Source organism: Podarcis filfolensis (genome assembly GCF_964270895.1).
Source record: "Podarcis filfolensis genome assembly, chromosome: Z".
Classification (NCBI taxonomy): Eukaryota; Metazoa; Chordata; class Lepidosauria; order Squamata; family Lacertidae; genus Podarcis; species Podarcis filfolensis.
Window position 1 is genome coordinate 34,388,852 of NC_139617.1, and position 21,744 is coordinate 34,410,595.

Genomic DNA, 21,744 nt, shown 5'->3' on the forward strand with positions numbered 1-21,744 from the left:
TAGCAACATTAAAAAAAAAACCTTTGGACATTTAAAAAAAAAAATTGTGTGGAAAGGAAAATGAATGAACTTGAGATGTCAGAGGCTGAAGATTGGGAAAACGCTGTCTAGTAGAATGAGGAACAGCTGCATATCATCCTGGCGTGAATACTTTTAATATTTTGAATAATCTTTATACAGTATACATAATTGACAGACGGAGAATTGGAAGTCCTTTCTATTTTTCATTCTTCTACCCACTTTACTCTTAGTTTTTTGATGTCCTCTAATCATGCTTTCAAGAATTAAGTGTGCACGAGGGGCTTGTTTCACGAAAAGGAAAACTGCTATGTTGCTAATCATATAGCTTACTTTTAAGTTTTCTTCCCATCAACATAATATTGATTAGTCCTAATGGTACTAACTTCCATATTGAGAAAGCAAACTAAAGGGGTGGGGTCGAACATGTTTTTATTTCATTTTTCCAGTGAAGACTATTAGCCCCCTTGTGTACACATTAAGTTTTATTGTAACAAAGCAACTTGTACACTTTTGAACATTCAGAACTGAGCAACTTTCTTTTTCCAGTAAAACAAAATTCTTTTGAAAAAACAAAACAAAGAACAAAATTACAATAGAGAATGTGAAATCCAAATAAAGTCCTACAGGTTCTGCTGATTCTCCATCAAGTGGCAGGGCTCAACTGTAATTAAAAAAAAATCTCCTAAGTGTCATATTTTAAACTGCAAGGATGTTTATTGGGATTAAACATGCCAAAGGAGACGTATTGTTTTGTTCAAATGCCCCTTTAACCCACCCCAACATCTGAAACCCACCCTTGCTTACATTGTCTATAACCCCCTCCTTTTTTAAGCTTTTTTTAATTAAAAAACAAGAGTAGACAGATACATGTTGGTAAATGCTGTCCATATTCACATAGAGACACAGTGTAATCTCTGAGCCCAATATACAGAGAAAGGAGGAAAAAGCTAGATTCTATGCACTACTACACAGGGGCCTAGCACTCTTCAGCTTCCAGCAGAGTGAAGGGAGGAGAAGGTTCTTTCTTCCCCACAGAACACAGTGTGTTGATTTTATTAAAAGTTTTTGTTTTGTTTTGTTTAGAAAGAGGAAGTGGGGAGGGTAACAAAATGAGTAAAGTTTTCATTTCCACCAAATGCTGCTTGATATTTTCTGCAAAATTATTTGTGAACTATGGTGAAGAGGAGAGGAAAAAAAGACCTCAGGAGAACAAGGCGACTGAGCACAAAAAGGATTGGGGGGAGGGGGGAATAGACAGCAACTTGCTCCCAGGGACTGGAGATGGGGGAAACGGGGAGGAAAGAGGGTGGTTGGAATCTGTCAGTGTTCAGTCATCTTCTCCTTCATCCTCCTGTTGAAAGAAATGCAACATTTAAACACACTGTTAAGTAATCACCATAAGAATCCAAATTTCATACCATCCATTCCCTCCCCACTTTTACTTTTCAGGAGAGGCTCTACCACACTCTTTTCTGCTCTACTTCTACATCACAAGGCGAAACTGCTATCCTGACGATGCTTGCTAAGGGGCCTGTCCTAATAAACACACTGAACAAGCTTCTGCTCCTGTACTGTTCAAAACACTGATCTTCCACATGAAGGGGAGATCCTTCAAATTACAGCTACTTAACCCAAGTCACTCAAGACTACGGCATGCAGAGAAGATGCCATGGCAAAGATGACTGGTTCTGCTCTTCCTAAGCCTATTTACAAGCCATTGCTAAATGGCAAGTGTCATTCCAACCTCTCCTTCTTCTCCCTCGTCATCATCTTCATCTTCTTCGCCCTCATCTTCGTCACCTTCCTCATCAATGTCCTCCAAGCCTTCTTCCTCCTCCTCATCATCGTCATCTTCCTCTCCCTCACCTTCTTCATCATCCATATCAGGAACCTTATTTGAAGAACAATTAAAACGTTAGCATGTTTATCTTAAATCACTAAACTTCCTCCCCTCCTAGAAGCATGATGCAAACTCATTTAAAGACTCTTACCAAGTAGTACTGTAATGGGTTCGGCCAGATGTCATCTTTAATGACCTCGCCTAGTTCATCAGCACCAGCATCAGAATGGTCAGTGAACCAGGTGAAGAAGCTCTCCGGTTCTTCATGCTGCCTCTTTCTGCTGGCCTTGTTTTGTGACTGACTTGAGCGCTTTGTCAGATCCTTACAAAAAAAAAGGCAACAGAAACATCAAAACTTCCTTCTGAAACTGAGTTTTTCCACTGAAAAGATACTCAGATTGCTAATCTGTCATCTTTATTCAGAAACTGTGAAGCACTGGACCACTTACTGAACAAGATTATGGAGCAGCAGCAGCAGCAGCAGCAAACTGCTTTTGATATTCCCCACCAAATTCAGAGAAAACATAATTTAGGAGCACAAGATTAAGGGCCCTCAGATGGTAGATGAACTGTCCATTCTAAAGTAATTCTACTTCCACAGCACTTTAACAGTCAAGGCTTCCTCATAAAGAACTCTGAGAACTGTAGTTTGTTAAGGATCTCCCAACTCTAAGCACCCTTAAGGGTTGTTTACATGGTGTAGCTGTGGTGCAACACTCTCACATGGCAGAGAATTCCAGATTGTTGAATGAAACAGACCTTTTCATCAGGAATATCCCACGGCTACAACTGTACTTTTTCAGCAGGGACACATCCCCTTGCGGACAACCTAGACACAGCAGGTCACATCCCAGGAACACAAAAATTAGAGGTTTCTACAAACACACCTCCCTTTCCCTTTAGGCAAGCAAGTAGAATTATCGTAGCTCAGGGAAACATCCCAGGCTGCCATGCTAAAGAAGCAGGTGAATTAGGCCATTCCAGTTTCTTTAGTGTTATTTCTGGTTCTCTCCATTAAAGCATTGGCTGGGTGGGATGGGGAGAGAGGAAAGATTCCAACAGATTTGCATCTAATATGATTCTTCAGACAATTTTAGGCCACAGAAGTAGAAGACATAACAACTGAATTACTAAAATCCGACTTCTAAGCCTCCTCAAGCATCTTTATGGAGTTGCTCGGAGCCAACCTGATTACACTCAGGTTCAGATCCTCAGTCATGACACTGAATGGGTGACCTTAGGTCAGTCACTCTCACATCCTAACCTTCTTCACAAGGTTGTTGTGAAGACAGAGGGGAGAAACCATGTATGTCACTGTGCTCCCTGGAGGAAGAGCAGGATAAGGATGGAATAAATGAATAAACTAAAACAATTAGTTTTTAATATCTTTATATGCTTGTCCCTTTTCCATCTCCCAGCAGTACCATGCTGTTTTGCAAATTAACCACCTTTCTTCACACTACACAAAAGGGTTGTGCCCAACCAAGTTGTGCTCACAGTAGCCCCATGGAATGCACCTAACTGAATCGTGTTCATTCATTTCAATGGGTCTACTTAAAGTATAACTAATACTGGATATAACCTATAGGTTGGCGTCCACATGTATTATTTGCTTCCAAAAGTTCTCACAGCAATCTCAGAAGCTCATAAATTCCATCCTCTGAAACACCAGATCACATAAAATCCATCAGATACAACCGTGCTTTGTTTCACCCATGCAAGGAGGAAAGAGAGTTTGGAGAAGACGCTGCTAGTGTCTGGGATCAACTATCCCACAAAACCAACAGGGATTCAAAGAAATCTGCAGCTACGTACCTTTCCAGATTTCCATTTGATTTCACTTGATTTTGATGACGGGTCCCCACTCTCATTCAGATGAAACTCTTTGGAGAGCATCTTGTTTTCAAAATATGGATTCTCATCAAAATACTGCAGTCAAGAAAATATAAGAACGTCAATACCACTACACGGCATAGATATTTCAGAGCATGGCCTCAGGGAGCACTAGGCTGTTCTCCCAGCCATCCACAAACGTGGTAAGGAAGGTGCAGCACACCTTTACTTACAAAATCTATTCTGTAACCTGATTTGATGTCTTCAAACTCTGTCACTTCCACCCTGGTCAAATAATGCAGCGCTTCTTCATCTTCTTCTCCCAACAGTGCAGATACTATCAGAGAATTACAAAGTTTCCATCACATGTGCGTTTTACATATTCATCAGCAGAAGCATCACCACCTTACAGAATTTTATAACCTGCTCTGAAACATATATTGCTGCTGGGTTCTTCAACTTCATCCACATAATGGAAATCAACTAATATAAACTCAGTTCTAATAAATTATTTCTGACTTGTTTTTATAGAATGCTGAGGCCTGAAGCTAAAGTGAAGTGGGCTGCATCTGACAACAAACTTCTCCCTGCCACAGTCCCCTCCCCACCAGGAACTTCTTTAGAGATTCCACTGATGGAAGCTGTGCTTTCACCTCAACAACACTGCTCAATATAGCCAAATAATACAAAAGAAAGCCAATGTTTAGGAATCTGAATAAAAGGTTTTGTATTAGAGAGAGTACATCTGCATTGTTTTTCATAGACTCTCATCTTGTTGTCACTGTTATTATCTTTAGTTATATCTGCCTTTTTCCCAGTCCAGGACTCAAGGTGGCTTACAAAAACAGAACAAGCTAAAAACATAGAAAAGACAATTAATAAAATCTAAGTAAGCACTGATAAAAATAGAAAAGGGTTCATTAACAACACAGTCCAGAACAAAAAATATATACTGTTGGATAGGATATTCAGTATCGCAAGTCACTTTGAGAAATTATTACAAATTAATTTATAAAATAAATATTTAGAATTTATAGCACTTTAATGTACCTTGTGGGTGGTTGACAAATGTTGTTACCCAAAAGTTCGGGATTTTGGCGATCAATTCTGACCTCTTCTGGAAGAATGGTTGGCGGAGTTTGTTGTACTTCTGTTCTACTTTCAAAATTTCCTCACTGGCCTGTTCATTCAGTCTATAGCAAAGACAAGATCCAAACAAAATGGGATATCCAAAGTGTAGAGGAAGGATCAAAGCAGCATGACATTTCACAGCAGATTGGGGGGAAAATAGAACACTAAGTAGAAGGATTAGTTTATTTCAATCTCTAACAACCTGAAAGTTTAATCTGAAACCAATGGGACCAGGTCATTGATGCACTGTTAAATAAGGGTGACTTTTTTGCCCAAATAAGCAACAAACTATCTATCCTTCCAGATCAGAGCTCAATACAGAACCTCGTGTTACATACCGTCCTCCTTACAAATGCTTCGGGTAACGAGCTCCACTAACCTGGAAGTAGATGCCTCTAGTTGCAAACTTTGCCCCGAGATGTGAGCGAAGTTGTGCGCTGGCGGCACAGCACCAGCGAGAGACCCCATTACTGAAAGCGTGCCTCATGTTAAGAATGGTTTCAGCTTAAGAATGGACCTCCAGAATGAATTAAGTTTGTAACCAGAGGAACCACTGTATCTGAATGATGATGAATTCAGTCTTAATTGTAGAGCAGTAAACATTCTCAAGTGGCATTAATTGAGTCAAATGCACCCTATTACCATATTGCACAGCATCTCCCATATATAGATCTCTGTTTTAACTCTGGTTCATAGATGTGCTTGGACTACAACTCCCATCATTCCTAGCCATCACGGCCTGTGATCAAGGATGATACGAGTTGTAGTTCATTAACATCTGGGGACCCAAGGTTCAGAAAGGCCACTAGCTCAGAAAACTCAGTTTGCCCCACATGTGATTGCTGACAATAGGTATGCACGCAAGGAATGAAAAATGAAACAAATCAACGTTCATTCATTTTTCAACCCCTATGAACCAGGTGCATTGTTTCACACTTAAGAAATACCATTAATAGTCTTTGTAAAATCCACAGAAAGGAGGAGCAATAACGTGTGCAATTTGCAGGTTGCATCTCTGGCTGCTGGGGTGAGTGGGGGGCTTGATTTCCTTCCCCTTCCACACCCATAGCTGGCATCTTATTAAGCAGCATTGGCTCACATCACTTATGAAAATCTCTGTCCAAAATATACAAACTTCTTACTGCCACCAGCAGTTTCCTTTTCAACTTTTGTATTTAATAGATGAAATCCAAATAAGCACAGCTCATGTTTTCAAGTTTCGAAGTACATTCCAGCTGCCTTATATTATAACTCTTTGTAAGCTAATTACTAAATAGCAGACAAAAAGCTTTTATCAGCTATGTTGTTTGGTAAACCGACATTATTATATAACGTAAGCATTGAGGTGCTTGTTAATGTATTCTGAATAAACATATAACACCATCTGGGTTACCTGTCTATTTCATTCTGTACTTCATCAATATGTTCAATTGCTTCCTGCTGCTCTTTGTCTGGAAAAAAAATGTGCCTCAAGTCAGATTCTAATTAGCAACACAATAAACACATGTAATACTTGTTCTCAATATTGTGGATGGAATTTTGATCTATATTGTTTCTCGATCTGCTTTGCTTTTGACTGTGTATTCATTTGCACATGCTTTCCCCCCATACACTGAACATACATTTTAACAAGAAAACATTCCATTTCCGTTCTTAGGCTCCAAACCTATGCACACTTAAATAGGAAGTTGAGAAGATGGTTTTAAAAATAAACAAATCAGACAAACCTATTCCTAAGTATAAATTCACACAGTACTGTGCTGAAAGAAATTGATCCAAAATCTGAGCCCCACAGGGTCTGTGGGTGAAAAGAACTGCTCTCATGTATTCACAAGATTGTTTTCAATCTATACTTCTAATCTTGCAACTATTCTCACCTGGTGGGACCCATGAGATGGTTACTTTGCTTCTACATCTCTCATCTGGCCCATCATACAGCCAATAGACTTTAAGAATGTTCATGGCACTTTTATATAGAGCCACAAGTTGTTGAACTAATCAACCCATCAGTTTCATTTAACTGAAAAAAGCCATGTAATAAAGAGCACACCTGAGAACACATTAATTTCCTGGATCAGCATTTTTAAGGCAATAAAAAACCCCTGTTGAGCAAGTGAACACGCTACACTATGTTTCCTTTAAAAGAAACAATGCTTATTGTCTAGTGTGCTTTCAGACAGCTGAAAGACTGGGAAGCAGCCTATTTAAAAACCCAGAAGGTGGGATTCCACGGACCTCTTAGTCTAGCCTGCATTATTTGGAGACAAATGGGCTTTCCAAAACCTGGGATGAGGGGAACCCCCTCCTCCCCTTGGCATAAGGAAGCCTGCTATCCCAGGCCCCTTTCTTTGGGAACATGGCACAATGAATTCTGCACGACATGCTCTATGTGCAGCGTGGCTTGCTGGCTTGCAGCTGCAGGCAATGTAAGCAGGATCACCTTAAAACTCATCCCAGCAAGAAAATCTTTTTTTAAAAAAAGGCGGCTACAGACGGCGGTAGAAGCAACACGTGCGCAGAGTAACGGACGCGGGGCACTCTTTTGAGGGTTGGTCCCTGCCAGACAATTTTGGGTTTCCTTTTTACAAGCAGCATCGTTTAAAGGGTGGGGAGTGCCCCGTTAGTCTCAAATACAATGAAAACATGAATTCATTTTTTAAAGAAATCTGCCGTTGGGCATCTGTAGGTGCGTATATACATATACAGTATAAATTATTTGGGGGCGGAGATCAAGCCACGAGTTTCGGGTTTGATATGAGCCGCCGAAGCCATGGCACAGCTGCACGTGGTGGGAAGTTGCGACCCCTCAAACTGCAGGAGGAAAGCCGCGGCTTTGTAGTAAAAAGGACACCCGCAAAACGCGCCCCTCTCCTCCTCTGCCTCCAAAGTACAAAACCTTCTTCCGAGCTGTTGCAAGGCAAAAGCCATGCGTTGCAGGGAAGGCAATCATGGCGGCAAGCAAAAGCGGGGGGCGGGAAAGAAAGAAAGCACGGTTGGAGCGCGGCCGGGGAGGATATATTCTGTGTGTGCGAGGAAGCGATATAAAAGGGATCGGAAGCGAAGAGCGAGGCCTGCTGCTGCTATTGCCGCCGCCAGAGAGGCGGGAAGAAGAATGCAGCCAAGGGCGCAAGGAGAGCGAGCGGGCGAGAGCGCGCCGCGCGGGAGACAAAAGGGGCGCTTTAACATGGCCTCCCTCCCTCGCTTGGACTCAGCCGCCGCCGCGGCCTGCACATCCGGCCCACATGAGCGAGGCCCCCCTCCGCTCGAAGGCGCGCTTCCCTTCCCGCCTCCGGTGGCGGCCGCTGCTGCTGCTGGAGAAGATGGCGGCTGCGGAGGGGGCAAAGGAGAAGAGCCTCGGCGTGTGCATCTCTTCCCTCCCACCTCCGGGTCCCGCCCGCCATTCCCGCGCGCCACACAAGACCCCCTTTCGCCCCCGTCTCCGGCACCCGCACCTGAGATCTCGTCGGCCCCGTCGTGGTTGGAGTTGAGCTCCTTCTTGCTGACTTTGGCCGGCGGCGCCGACATGTTGGGAACGAGAAGAGGCGGGGAAAGAGAGGGGAGAGACAGGCAGGCAAGGACTGAGAGAGCAGAGCAGCAGCGCAGCCTCGCCTCAGACCGGGCTTAGCTGGAGCTGCCTCTGCTCCTCCTCCTTCTCCTGGGTCTTCCTATGCGTGGGAGAAGACGGGGTGGCGGCAGAGCCTGGGCTCCCCTCACGCTATCTCCACACAGCGAGAGCCTCCGCCTCCTCCTCCTCCTCTGCCGCCTCCTCCTGGTTCTGGCGAGGGAAAAGCGAGTTGCGCGCAGGCGCGCAGATTGGTTTTTATCTCTCCTTTCCCGCGGCCGCCACCAGAGGGATAGTAGAATCGAAATACGCATGCGCACTGGGGACTTTTTCTTCCTCCCGCCCCCTCGTTTACTCCTGTGCGCGTGTGTGAGTGGCCGCGCAAGCGCACACGCGTCCCTGCGCCTAGACAACGCGGGTGAGCCAAAGGCACATGCGCAGAAGCTCCAATGTTGCTTTTCCCCCAACGGGTGAGAGAAAACCGAGCTTACTGCGCAGGCGCCTTTACTCTTCTCCCCACCTTCATCATAGAAAAGAACGTAAGGATGTAGCTCCCTCCTCCCTATCATGTAGCGAAAGAATTCTCTTGCGCAAGCGCATACGCTCTCTGTGCATGGGACGTACAGAGGATAACTGCCCACGGAGGGGCTACGGATAGCAGGAGAGGGATGACAAAGCGCAGGCGCAGAAATACCCTCTATAGGCACAGGTTTTAAAACATGGGCAACAACTTAAACGCAGGGGCGGATGTGTCGGCTTTAATCCCGCCTCCTCTTCGGATGCTGCTTGGTCGCCATGGATGTGCGTCTATAAGTTAATATTTGCATATGTATAAATAGCAGTGGGCGCGGCCTTGAATGGAGTTATGTTGGAGAAGCGAAAATAGAACGGTGGTCCCTGCGCATGCACAGACATGTCACATAAAATTTTAATTTTTCTAAGCACTGACTGGCGCCCAAAAGAGAGCCATGCGCTCTCCAAAGAATTTTCCTAGCAGTGTAATAATATAGGCTATATTGCAACTACTTTTTTGTTTGCCTTCCCCACCTTATACTGAAATCCTGCCTTTTCTCCCAGAAGCTCAACTTTTTATTTATTTAAAAGCGTTTTAACAAGGATGCCATATCTCCAAAAGTGAACTAAATAAATATACTGCTTAACATTTCAAAAATCTCTTAAGTGGCATACTGTGAAACAAAATAATACATCCTGAAAATGAAAACACTGCCTAAAACCAATAAATCAATAAATATACAACTTGATTTAAGAAATCTCTAAAGTGGTGTACAGTCTAAACAAGCTGTCATTAAAATAAAAAACCCTAAAACCTAATATACAGTAATACTTTTTTAAAAGTATATCTTTATTAATTTAAAATAAATACATTTATGGGAAAACAGACAAACGAACAAATAAACAAACCTACTGTAATCAAACAAACACATAACGAAGAAATCAAACAAACAACCACAATATAAGAAACAACAAAATTAGTATAACTAACGTCATTTATACTCCCGATACTGAAATCAATTATAAAACTTATAAAGAAAGAAATTAAAAATGTCTTCCAATTAATCTAACTGTACTTTATCTATCAATTACCTTATACCGCACAGTTGCATATTTCTTATATAGTCTTTTTATCTCCCTACTATCTTATATTTATACAATACAAGGAACAGTCTAGTTCTGCCAAGATGTTTCCTTTTATACCATAGTTTTTAAAGTATTCTTTAAAGATTCTCCAACCGTTGTAGACTTTTTGTTTTGGTTGGCCTCTTATCTTTCGTGCCACCTTCGCTAGCTGCAGATATTCTACCATTAGGTTTTGCCAGTCTGCCGTATTGGGTATTGTTGTATTTTTCCAATTTCTTGCTACTAAAATTTTGGCTGCCGTTATCCCGTACATGAACAATGTTCTTTTTGATTTCCCTATTTCTTTTAGCAGGATGCTTAATAAAAATATTTCTGGCCTTTTTTAAATGTAAATTTAAATAGTTTTTAAAGTTCTTCATATATATTATTCCAAAATACACAAATGTCTGTACACTTAAACCACATATGCAAATAAGACCCAATTTCTCTGTTACATCTCCAACATATAGGTGATCTATTCTTATACATTTTAGCAAGTTTTTATGGAGTTTGGTGCCATCTGTACATCATCTTCATTGTGTTTTTCTTGAGATTATAACAGGCCATTAATTTTGTGTCTTCCCGCCATAATTTTTCCCATTGTTCCATGTAAATATTATAACCCAGATCTTGTGCCCATCTCACCATTACGGTTTTCACTTGTTCTTCCTTTACCTCCCATTCTAATAGGAGGTCGTATACCCACGAGATATATTTTCCTTTACTTTGTATCAATTCTTTTTCAAATTTTGATGTTTCTTTTGCAAGTCCTGCTTTCTTATCAATGATTAATCTTTGATGTATTTGAAAATATTGCAGCCAATCTGTTAAATGCCCATTAATTTCTTCATATTTTTTCAGTGTAGGCTCCTCCTCCTGTCCTTCTAATAATAATTGGTACATAAAACAAATTCAGAGATTTCAAGCATGCAGAAACAGGCAGGGAAAGCCTGAGGACAGCTTGCGCTAAATGTTTTACAAATTGGCATTTCCCAGCCTGTGGGTCACAACCTGCAAGTGGGTTGCAAATCGTGTGCAAGTGGTCATGGGCTTTACAATTTATGCTTTGATTCCTCATGTAATTGTAAAACTTGCAGTTAAAGTGCATGAAACTGATGGCAGCCAAATCCATGTGACAATAAATCAATGAATCACCATGTCAAGATGATTTAGACTTGAGAAACACTATTATAATTGTTATGAGAATTATAAGGTCTAAGATATAAAATAAATGTTCATAAATGTACCAGGCAAACACATACATAAATAAATATATAAACTGCAGGAAAACAGTCCTAAAGCCATTTTGAGTCTTTCAGTGACCTCAAATATTCCTCTGCAGTTTGGATGGAAATAGGAAAAGCCTCCCCATTGTCTCTGTGCTCACAAATCCTGCCTTAAGGGCACATTTGTGTATGAATAGGGTGACACTGTGACCAGGACTCAGGAATTAAATATTTATCATCACAAAAGAATGGCCAGGCTGTCCAGGTAAACCCATTAACAGGTATCCTGGCAGATAGGATTTCTGCTGTAGACTGCCTCCTGTGATGTATGTATGATGTTTTGGGGGGTGGTCTTGAGCTACAGGGTGGATAATTTCAAAAGTCTATGTAAGGGTTTGCACACCATTGTTCAGGGTTCTCCTCCCTCCTGCATGTGGTGAGTGGGGACCCTGTTGCAACCGTTTAATAAAGATCAGGCTTACTAGCCACTTTGCTTCTCAATATACTCTGGTTGTCCTCTGTTATTTTCTCCTAAGGACTCTATATGGGCTCTAGGATACCCCATAAGGGAAAATGAGCATTTTTTTTCTTATAATAGCAATATAATAAAAATATTGCTTCTTACCCCTAAATTTCACTCTTGAGCAGTGATGAGTAGCAAGATCTCTTTCGTATCCTTCAGATATATGAAAGAATGCCTCCTTCCATACCAATCCGGGAACTGAGATTTGCAAAACAGGCCCTATTTGCAGTTCCATCTTCTGCTGAAGTTCAATGCATGGGCACTCCTGGGAGGGCCTTCTTAGTGGTAGTTCCACACTTATGGGATGTTTCCTTTGCCATTTGCTTTATCTTTAACAACCAGCAGCCTCTTATCCAGCATTGCTAATAGTCAAATAAATAACAACAAAATCAGTACAGTTTTGAATACAGTGGTTAAAATACATGCAGTTTAGACAGGTTCAGTCCACTATCTTGATTCAAAACGGCATCCAGTTGTATCTAAATATAGACCAAGAAAACCCTGCTATTTGATCTCAAGAATCATCATGCAAAAATTTGTTAAAATCATTGCAGTTTTGGAAGATTTAGTCTTGATTCAAAATGGCACCCAGTTGTATCCAAACACAGACATAAAACTGTCCTTTGATCTCAGGAGCCATCATATAAAATATGCTTATGGTATGTTACATCTAAATCTTATATCTAAAATCACTTTCTCAAATATCATCAAAATGTGTGGTGTAGTGCTTCAAGTGTTGGACTGGGATCTTGGGAGACCAGGGTTCAAATTTCTACTCAGCCATGAAGTTCACTGGATCATTGATTATCTCTCTGCCTCACCTGTCTCACAGGGTTGTGGTAAGGATGAGGAAATGAAAAGTGTGCATGCTACCATGAGCTCCTTGGAGGAAAGGTAGGGTATTAAATGGTAAACAAATAATAAAAAATAAATATTATATAAATCCAACCCCCCAAGCAAACAAAGGAAAGAGTGTCAGATAAACCAATCCTCAACACAGACCCCTTTCTTACTTGGTGTAGCAAAAGTCTGCATAAATAGAAAAATCTTCACTAACCCCAAATGGGCACAGAAGAATAGCTGTTTGAACCTCAGGGAGCAAAGTATTGCAGAATGTGCACAGCCAACTGAATGCTATTTTTTCCATTTCATTTTATTTAACAAAATGTAAATACTGATTAATTGTAGTAAAGCCTCTTAAGTGGTGTATTAAAAATATAAAAATGATCAATTAAAACAGCTAAAAAAATAAAAAACTTAAGGTTAATTAAAAGGCTGCAGTCTATGTTAGACCTACTCAGAGTAGACCAATTGAATTTAATGGGCATGACTAAAGTAGGTCCATTAATTTAAGCAGGTTTACTCTTAAGTGAAAAAAAAACCATAAAACTAGCAACCCAACAGTGAAGGTGAAAAACATTTATTTTGTATATTAACGGCAAACATTTTAAGATTGTTTTACAATTGTCTTTCATGGTCATTTTAGTAAGTAATACAGGTGTTGTAACAGTGATGATGTCCTCATCACTACAGAGGAAGCTCGCCAATCATTTACCTCAGGTTGGGCCTAAAATAGCTCCCTCAATGCTAACTGTGACAGGGAACTTTTGGATAAACAGGGTTAAAATTTACTTAAAAGTAGGATAAAGACACGGATTTCAGCATAAAGTACAGTGGTACCTCGGGTTAAGAAGTTAATTTGTTCTGGTGGTCCGTTCTTAACCTGAAACTGTTCTTAACCTGAAACACCACTTTAGCTACCGTAATGTAGCCTCCTGCTGCTGCTGTGCCGCCGCACGATTTCTATTCTCATCCTGAAGCAAAGTTCTTAACCCGAGGTACTGTTTCTGGGTTAGTGGAGTCTGTAACCTGAAGTGTCTGTAAACCCGAGGTACCACTGTAATTAATGAAATACTAATGTTAGTGATGGCAAGCCAAGTAGTTGAGGTAGAATGTGAAGTGGCAGAGGTTCACAAAATGGCCACCAATTTGAAAAACAAGTTGGAAGCTACTAAGAGGAAAGAAAATAAGGGAGGAAGAGAGATGTTCGGGGTGTACACAAGGAAATCATCCTGTTTTCCCAGGTGTGATAAGGAAAACAATCTTAAAAAAATAAATATTTTTTTAATAATCAGTCACATTGTTCCCCCTGCATGCATGATGGCTGATAGTCGGCAGTCTGAAAACGGATAGGTGCAATGTCTTGCTGGACTTTAGCAGGGAAAATTGAGGGCGACTGAATTGAAAGCTCTACAATGGCTGTTTTTAATCTAGCCGAGACCAACAGAACAAATAGAGCTTGTGACACAAATTTTAAGGTGCACACATAGCAGACACATGCTCCACAGAAAACCAATCCTTCACCCTTCAAAAAAAATTTCCCTGAAAATAAAATGACTTTTGGGTTCACAGGGCAATTCTGAAGCTCATCTTGACTCTCTTCATGTCCCCAAAGATGTTCTCTGCTGTAGAAGGAAGTATATTGGAAAAACCTTTCTCAACAGTTCTTTTCATTTGCAAACTCCTCCAAATACATAAAACATCTCTCATGAATAGGGGAGGTATATAACAATAGACTCAAGAACTGAGGTATTACCATTTCCAAATAATGGCCTAGACTGTCCAGAATAAGGCAATCAGCAAACACTATCAGGTGTCTTGACAGACAGGAGACAGGTCACACTGTCAGGCTCGGGAATTCTCCTCCCCACCCCCACCCCCATCCCTTGGCAGCAAGAAGTAGAGAAAACAAAGTAGAGAGTCCTTTTTAATGAGTTTATTCATTCATAATAGCTCCAGTTACAGATAGGTAGCCGTGTTGGTCTGCCATAGTCAAAACAAAAAAAATTTTTTTTCCTTCCAGTAGCACCTTAAAGACCAACTAAGTTAGTTCTTGGTATGAGCTTTCGTGTGCATGCACACTTCTTCAGATACACATTCATTCATACACATTCATTCATACACATTTTCATTCATAATAGCGAGAGACAAGAATGCAGTATGCCCTGATAATGACGTAATGACATTGTTCCAACTGAGCTCCTCCTCCCTCCTCTCTGGCAACAGCATTTCCCCTTACAGTGGCCACTCATGGTCAATTGTCTCTGAGTCCTTTGTTCCTGTACTCTTAAGAAATGCCAATTTCTGGGAGAAGGGAGTCAGAAATATTCTCCAGTGACAACGTGTCTCTTTCTGTTTGATGCTTTTGGATGATCTTTGACTAAGGGGCTGGGCAATTTAAAAGTTGTTACAGTGGTACCTCGGTTCTCAGATGTCTCTGTTGATGAATGTTTTGGAACCCAAACGATGAAAACCCAGAAGTAAATGCTTCCGTTTTTGAACGTGCCTTGTAAGTCAAATGGCTTTCGCTGCGTGTTTTTCAATTTTTGCATTTTCAGCCAGCCCTTTGCGCCTTGGAATATTTCAGAACTCGAACAGTCTTCTGGAACGGATTATGCTCGAGAACCAAGGTACCACTGTACATACATCTGGGTCCTCACCTCCTTGCAAGGCGGGGAGGGAGAGGAACTCTTTTGAAACAGACTTTAAAGATCTGCCTTGCTTTGGCTGCTTCCTGCCTCTACTCTTTCTTCTCTGTCCGATAATTAACTTAGGGGATACTGGGTCACTTGATGGGGAGTTGGGCTGTAAATACTAACCCCAAATTTTTATTATATCAAGCTGGATGCACTATTTCAGTAATGACATGCTGCAGGGGGGGGAAAAACAACCAGTCCTCTACCAGTTATGCTTAAAAGGGAAAAACCCAAAATGCTGAAAGGGACAAACTTCCGCTTTCGGTACACACCGTAGCCTGAAAATAACATCCTCTTCACCTGTTATCCTGGAGGATGTAGATCCCTTCTGCTGTCTTAGGGTCAAGCCACACACTGCAATAAGCACACTTACTCACCAAAAGTATACTTAAATTTCATTCTTGGAGAAAAAGCAGCTGTACAGTGGTACCTTGGGTTACAGATGCTTCAGGTTACAGATGCTTCATGTTACAGACTCGACTAACCCAGAAATAGTACCTCAGGTTAAGAACTTTGCTTCAGGATGAGAACAGAAATTGTGCGGCGGCAGCAGGAGGCCCCATTAGCTAAAGTGGTACCTCAGGTTAAGAAAAGTTTCAGGTTAAGAATGGACCTCCAGAACGAATTAAGTTCTTAACCCAAGGTACCACTGTACATTATTAAGTCACTGCTAGCTTGTCATCCTGAGTTGGTAAATCATATAGACTAGTGCTTCCCAATTCACTAAGTACTATGGACCTCCTGTTTTTCAAAAACCAAGCCATGGACCCCCTACTTTTGAACATTTAGATATCTCTGTGGTAGTTTTTGTTATGTGAATGGTGCCACAGACCCCCTTGGTGGGTTACGCAGACCTCCTGCGAACAACTAGTTGGGAACCACTGATATATGCCAATAGGCTTTTTAAATCAAGATGCTAAAATATTTACAGCAATCTTTACTGCAAGGCTTAACATATTTATTTCTTCCTGCATCGCAACTGATCCAATCCCCAGGCTACTAAATGTCATCCGTGACAGCAAAAGCAAAAATTTACCACTAGTAGTCGTATTGCTTGATGCATGTAAAATTGCCAAAACGAATCAACTGGCAGTTCCTATAAGTGTTGATGTAAAAAATGAACATGGGACAGTATTTCATGGCTTCTATCATGAGATTATACAAAAACTCATATGCTCAAATCAGGATGAGTGGCATAGATTCTAAAGCTTTCTCCACTGCAAGGGGAGTAGGTGCGACATGGATGGTATCTATCACCCATCTTATTGAACCATTCCAGTGCCGGATTTAGGTATAAGCTAAACAAGCTATAGCAATAAGAGAGCCAGCGTGGTGTAGTGGTTAAGAGCGGTAGACTCCTAATCTGGTTCAACCGGGTTCGCGTCTCTGCTCCTCCACATGCAGCTGCTGGGTGACCTTGAGCTAGTCACACTTCTCTAAAGTCTCTTAGCCCCATTCACCTCACAGAGTGTTTGTTGTGGGGGAGGAAGGGAAAGGAGAATGTTAGCCGCTTTGAGACTCCTTAAAGGGAGTGAAAGGTGGGATATCAAGTCTAAACGCTTCTTCTTCTTCTTCTAGCAGGGGTCAGCAAGGTTTATCTTCCCTGGGCTGGATCGGTCCAGTGGATATCCCTCCATGGGCTGGATTGCGCCCGAGCCTGCAATTTTCAATGTCTGTGTCTGCGCAGACGCAATTTTCGGCGCTGCGGAAGCGAGTCCCCACGCTGCGCTGTTGCAGTTTAGCACAGCACGCGAGCAGGCAACTCGGTTCGGGGGCAGCTCATGAGTCAGTCAAACAACCTCTGCGGGCTGCTTCCGGCCCATGGGCCTTAGGTTGCTGACCCCTGAGCTATAGCTTAATCCCCACTGTCTTGGGGCCCCGAAAAAATTTAAAGGAAAAAAACCCTGGATGTACATTTCCAAAATATAAGATAAAAAAATAAATAAAATAAAACCTACATAAAGCAACAGTGTTTTGTGTTGTATAGGCTCCTATGATATAAGGAATGGGCCCCGCCTGCTAGCCTGCTCCCTAAAATATCACTGGTTTGCTCATTTCTATATATAGTGGCACCTTGGTTCTCAAACTTAATCCCTTCCAGAAGTCTATTCCAAAACCAAAGCGTTCCAAAACCAAAGCGTGCTTTCCCATAGAAAGGAATGCAAAACAGATTACTCCGTTCCAGACTTTTAAGAACAACCCTTAAAACAGCAATTCAACAATGAATCATGATAAAATTATACAATTGAATGGGTATTGGGTAGATGCATTTATAAAATCAGACCTGTTAAATAATTTTTTGATGTACAGGCATGTATAGTATTTGTATTATTTATGAATGTGACATATTACTAGAAATACCGTCTTTTACACTCACTAAGTGTAACAGGGTACAAAGGTCTGCTGTCCCAATGAACAGAGTAGACTACAATGGTGATATTGATATTATATTTAAAAAATGCATTGTATAAACTACAGTTGCATTGTACAGGTTATAACACTTAATTTCATATGAATAAAGCTATTTATCATTATGAATCGTTTGCATCGCGTATTTACACCTATCATTATTTCATGTTATAGCAAGTTTCTAGAGACTAGATGATTAGTCTTTGTAAACTGTGTTCCTAAAGGAACTTTTGTTCTTGCGCAATGCCAATGTGTTTGCAGTATTAAGTTTATGAATGAAAAATCATTTCAAGTTAGAGCCGAATAATTATTTCACTATGAATATACTTATTCATAATTGTATTTCAGTTCAACAATGACTTTGATAAAATACATCTTTTGTGATGTGCAAATGACTTGAGATACCTATGAGGTCCATCAATTACCATAGAGCATATATTCAACACACAAAAAACCCAGCGACAATTTGTTGTTGACAAAGAACAGCTGGACATATAAAGGGCCCCATTACCTTCAGTAGCGTAGGGCCACATCAAACTTAAATCTGGCCCTGCGCACTGCCTCAACTCCTCCTCCCAAGAAGTCCAAGGGTAGGTGAGTTTCTGACAGTGGGCAACTCCAGAGTTGTCTGGCTTCTTGCCCCAGCTTGGGCGGCAGCGCTTTGGGGGCATCTGGTTGGCTCTGGATGTCAGGGGTCCTCAAGGAGGAAGACCTTTGTGGCTTCCCGAGGAGGGAAGGGCAGTTTGGCAGGGCTGGAGCAGCCACTTCGCTGGCGAGGGGGGCAAGAGGGGCATATTGCAGTCAGGGCTGGCAGGACTGAATGAGATGAATCTGAGGTTTGACTTGCTACAAGGCAGCCTCCTCTGGCCCCCTGTCCAGTTCCCTCGGTTCTCTGGGAGAAGCTTGCATTCTTTTGCAGGCTGCAATTTTAAGAGAAGCAAATAAACTAAAATATGTTTGAAAATTGCTTGTCCGCAAGCAGCCTTTAAATCCTCCTCTTCAGCTTCATGTTAAGGGACAAAGCAAAACAAAAGTTGATATTTATGGGTGAATTTTGGCAACATTTAATTATTATTACCATCATCATTTCACAAAGCCATTGCAAAAGAACGAGAGTGCAGGCATTCTGGGTGGGATTCCTAGCGAGTCAATGGATCTTTGTAGAAGGCGACATTAAAGTGCAGCATGTATTGTTCTAAAGAGGCACAAAGAACGAAAAAAAATAATACAATCATAATATTCTAATAACGTATTGGTACGAATATAACACACATCCGCAAATAAGCCACACCTTTAAAATTGAAGGCTTATTTGTGGGCGTGGCCTGCCTCCCGGTACTGCTGCCTCCTGGCACTACCTTCCCAAGCTGGCGGCGCCCCCCCCCCCATTCAGAGCAGTAGTGCCGGGAGGCAGGTGTGCAGCGTTTGGTTCCAAATATAAGCTACATTTTAACCTTTCACAGCCGGGAGGGCTGCGAGGGGGGCGGGGGAGTGTGGCTTATATTCTGGCCAAGACGGTATCATGCAATCATATCATTCCACAAGCAATCATGATACAATGGTACCTTGGGTTAAGTACTTAATTTGTTCCGGAGGTTTGTTCTTAACCTGAAGCACCACTTTAGCTAATGGGGCCTGCTGCTGCTGCTGCCGCGCTGCCAGAGCACGATTTCTGTTCTCATCCTGAAGCAAAGTTCTTAACCTGAGGTACTATTTCTGGGTTAGCAGAGTCTGTAACCTGAAGCGTATGTAACCCGAGGTACCACTGTATAGGCTTCATGAAATCATGATTTTGTGATATCATGCAATCATGATTGCATGAAGTAATGAATTCGTGAAACCACATTTCATATCATAGTGTGAGATCAAGATATCATTATTGTGTGGCCACGATTCGTGAAATCGTGATTCTGTGGCATCGTGGCACGAAATCATGGTATCATGCTTTCTTGATTGTATATCACGACTGTGTGATATCACGAAATATTATGCAATCGTGATATACAAGGGGTGTGTGTGCTGTTATAGGAGAGGTACTGTATTGGCCCGAATATAAGACGCACCCACAAATAAGCTGCACCTTTAACATTGAAGGCTTATTTGCAGGTGCGGCCCGCCTCCCGGTACTATTGCCCTGAACGGGGGGCGGGGGGCGGCCAACGCTGGCGCTCGGTTCCGAGCACACTGCGCACCCACCTCTTGGTACTACCGCCTCCCAGCACGATCTCCCCAAGGCATAGCTGGCCGCCTCTGCGTCCCCCATTCAGGGCGGTAGTGTCGGGAGGCAGGCACACAGCGCTTGGTTCCGAATATAAACTGCACTTAACTTTTCACAGCTGGAATTTGAAAAAAACCCTGAGGTTTATATTCGGGACAGTACGGTAATACCTCTGGTGGGGACATGTCATGCTCCTTCTGGAGTAGTTTGTCACTTTTGGTCCTCACCCTGCACTGCACTCTTACCTGTGGCTCCTAGAAGCTGTCAGCATGCGACAGCAGCCACATCTGAAAACCACTTTGGTTGGCTGGCTAAGCCAGGTGAGAGCAGCTGATGCCTCTCTAACCCTCAGTGAGTTAGAGAGTTCCCCTGCATGTAAAGACAGGTTCAGGCGGACTGAGCGGACAAGACCAATAACAGATCCAATGGTCAAGACAACAGTATCTGCATGTGCTGTTGAGGGAGAACAAAATGCATTGCCTTTAGTTTCATTGTTGACTTCCGTGGTTTGTTTCAGGGAACTTGTCGCAAAACTGAGAGCCCACCGTGATTTTTACAGCAGTTTGCTAGAATACAGCTGAAGCCACAGCTACACTGTGTAGAGCAATAGCCTTTGCTGGAATGACCAAGAAGTTGTAGAAAGAGGAAATGAGCCCATTTCTTCCCCTTCTTTCTTCTCTAGCATTGCTGCATTTTTTTATTAAAGCTGCAATACCTGTATTAATGAAAGAACTAAGCAATTCTGGTAAAATGGCCAGATTAAAAATCAACAAATCCAAATCGGAATTTAATCTATATGGGTATTATTCCATCTGAACAGTTAATCATTCAAAAACAGATGAGCTGTAAAATCTGCCGCAAGGTAATAAAATATTTGGGAGTGCAAAAATCTTATCAGCTCAAAGAAAGCAAACTTTACACCATTATTTTTTACAGGTATCATGGGATCTTAGATCTTGGAATTAGATCATGGTCAGGATGTATAGCTGCTGTAAATATGGCTATCCTTCCCCAAAAAATTTTTTCCTCATGTGCTGCCAAGAATGATAACACCTAAACAATTTGGCAGTGCTCAATAAACACTCAAGTAAAATTTGGCAGTACTCAATAAACATCATACAGGAAGGGGGAAAGCACAACTAGGCTCCAGAATTACCCGTATTTTTCGCTCTATAAGATGCACCAGACCACAAGACGCACCTAGTTTTTGGAGGAGGAAAACAAGAAAAAAAATATTCTGAATCTCAGAAGCCAGAACAGCAAGAGGGATCGCTACGCAGTGAAAGCAGCAATTCCTCTTGCTGTTCTGGCTTCTGGGATAGCTGCACAGCCTGCATTCGCTTCATAAGACGCACACACATTTCCCCTTACTTTTTAGGAGGGAAGAAGTGAGTCTTATAGAGCAAAAAATACGGTATGTATGGAAGTGGAGGGTTCGGAATCCCACACCTCCAAACTGATTACAAAGCATTAGATGTCATTCATCTATGGACGAAAGGGTAAACCATGGGTAGATATAGAAATTTAATATCCAGTATATTGAGAATATCTTTTCTACCTCTTCACTCACTAAAAACCATACCATTATAAACCCTTTCCTCCTCACCACACTGAATGTTTGGAAAATATTTAAAAAATAGGCTCTTACAGTATCTCCCCTCTCCTTCCACCAATCCTTTTAAAAAGCAGGCGAATGCTTAGACTGGAATGGTTGGGAATGGTTGGAACAGGTGGACTTTTAGAGACTAAGAGACTTTTATGAAAATGGTATTTCTCTACAAAAAGAACTATTCATAGCTGACATACCA

At 41.8% G+C, this 21,744-nt stretch overlaps 1 protein-coding gene and 1 long non-coding RNA gene across 5 annotated transcripts; one reads left to right on the top strand and one right to left on the bottom strand.

Annotated features, from left to right (window-relative positions):
• Positions 1–485: 485 nt before the first annotated feature.
• On the bottom strand, positions 486–14,496 carry SET (SET nuclear proto-oncogene). Of its 4 annotated transcripts, none has more exons than XM_083596542.1 (9): positions 14,371–14,496; positions 11,877–12,136; positions 6,219–6,276; positions 4,745–4,887; positions 3,928–4,031; positions 3,677–3,790; positions 2,013–2,183; positions 1,766–1,912; positions 486–1,372 (listed from the first exon to the last, which is right to left on the bottom strand). In XM_083596542.1, exons 2-9 carry the CDS (start codon positions 12,007–12,009, stop codon positions 1,349–1,351), a joined length of 894 nt encoding a protein of 297 aa, XP_083452668.1. In that variant the 5' UTR covers positions 12,010–12,136; positions 14,371–14,496; the 3' UTR covers positions 486–1,348. The 4 variants fall into 4 exon arrangements, with proteins under 4 accessions (XP_083452668.1, XP_083452670.1, XP_083452669.1 ...); XM_083596544.1 differs by having other exon boundaries at positions 1,822–1,912; positions 14,371–14,488; XM_083596543.1 differs by lacking the exons at positions 11,877–12,136; positions 14,371–14,496 and adding an exon at positions 8,278–8,966.
• Positions 9,104–20,796, top strand: LOC310754591. The gene is made up of 3 exons (XR_014543901.1): positions 9,104–9,188; positions 12,607–12,668; positions 20,454–20,796. It is a non-coding gene; the product is annotated as an uncharacterized lncRNA (long non-coding RNA).
• The last annotated feature ends 948 nt before the right edge of the window (positions 20,797–21,744 follow it).

Bases quoted from the DNA above. Each gene is read 5' to 3' on its own strand.
- SET (XM_083596542.1), bottom strand. From the start codon at position 12,009: ATGGAACTGCAAATAGGGCCTGTTTTGCAAATCTCAGTTCCCGGATTG. The intron at 4,888-6,218 runs GTAACCCAGATG...TCTTTGCTATAG, and splicing joins GTACAGAATGAAATAGACAG to ACTGAATGAACAGGCCAGTG. The intron at 1,913-2,012 runs GTAAGAGTCTTT...TCTTCAAATAAG, and splicing joins ACCCATTACAGTACTACTTG to GTTCCTGATATGGATGATGA.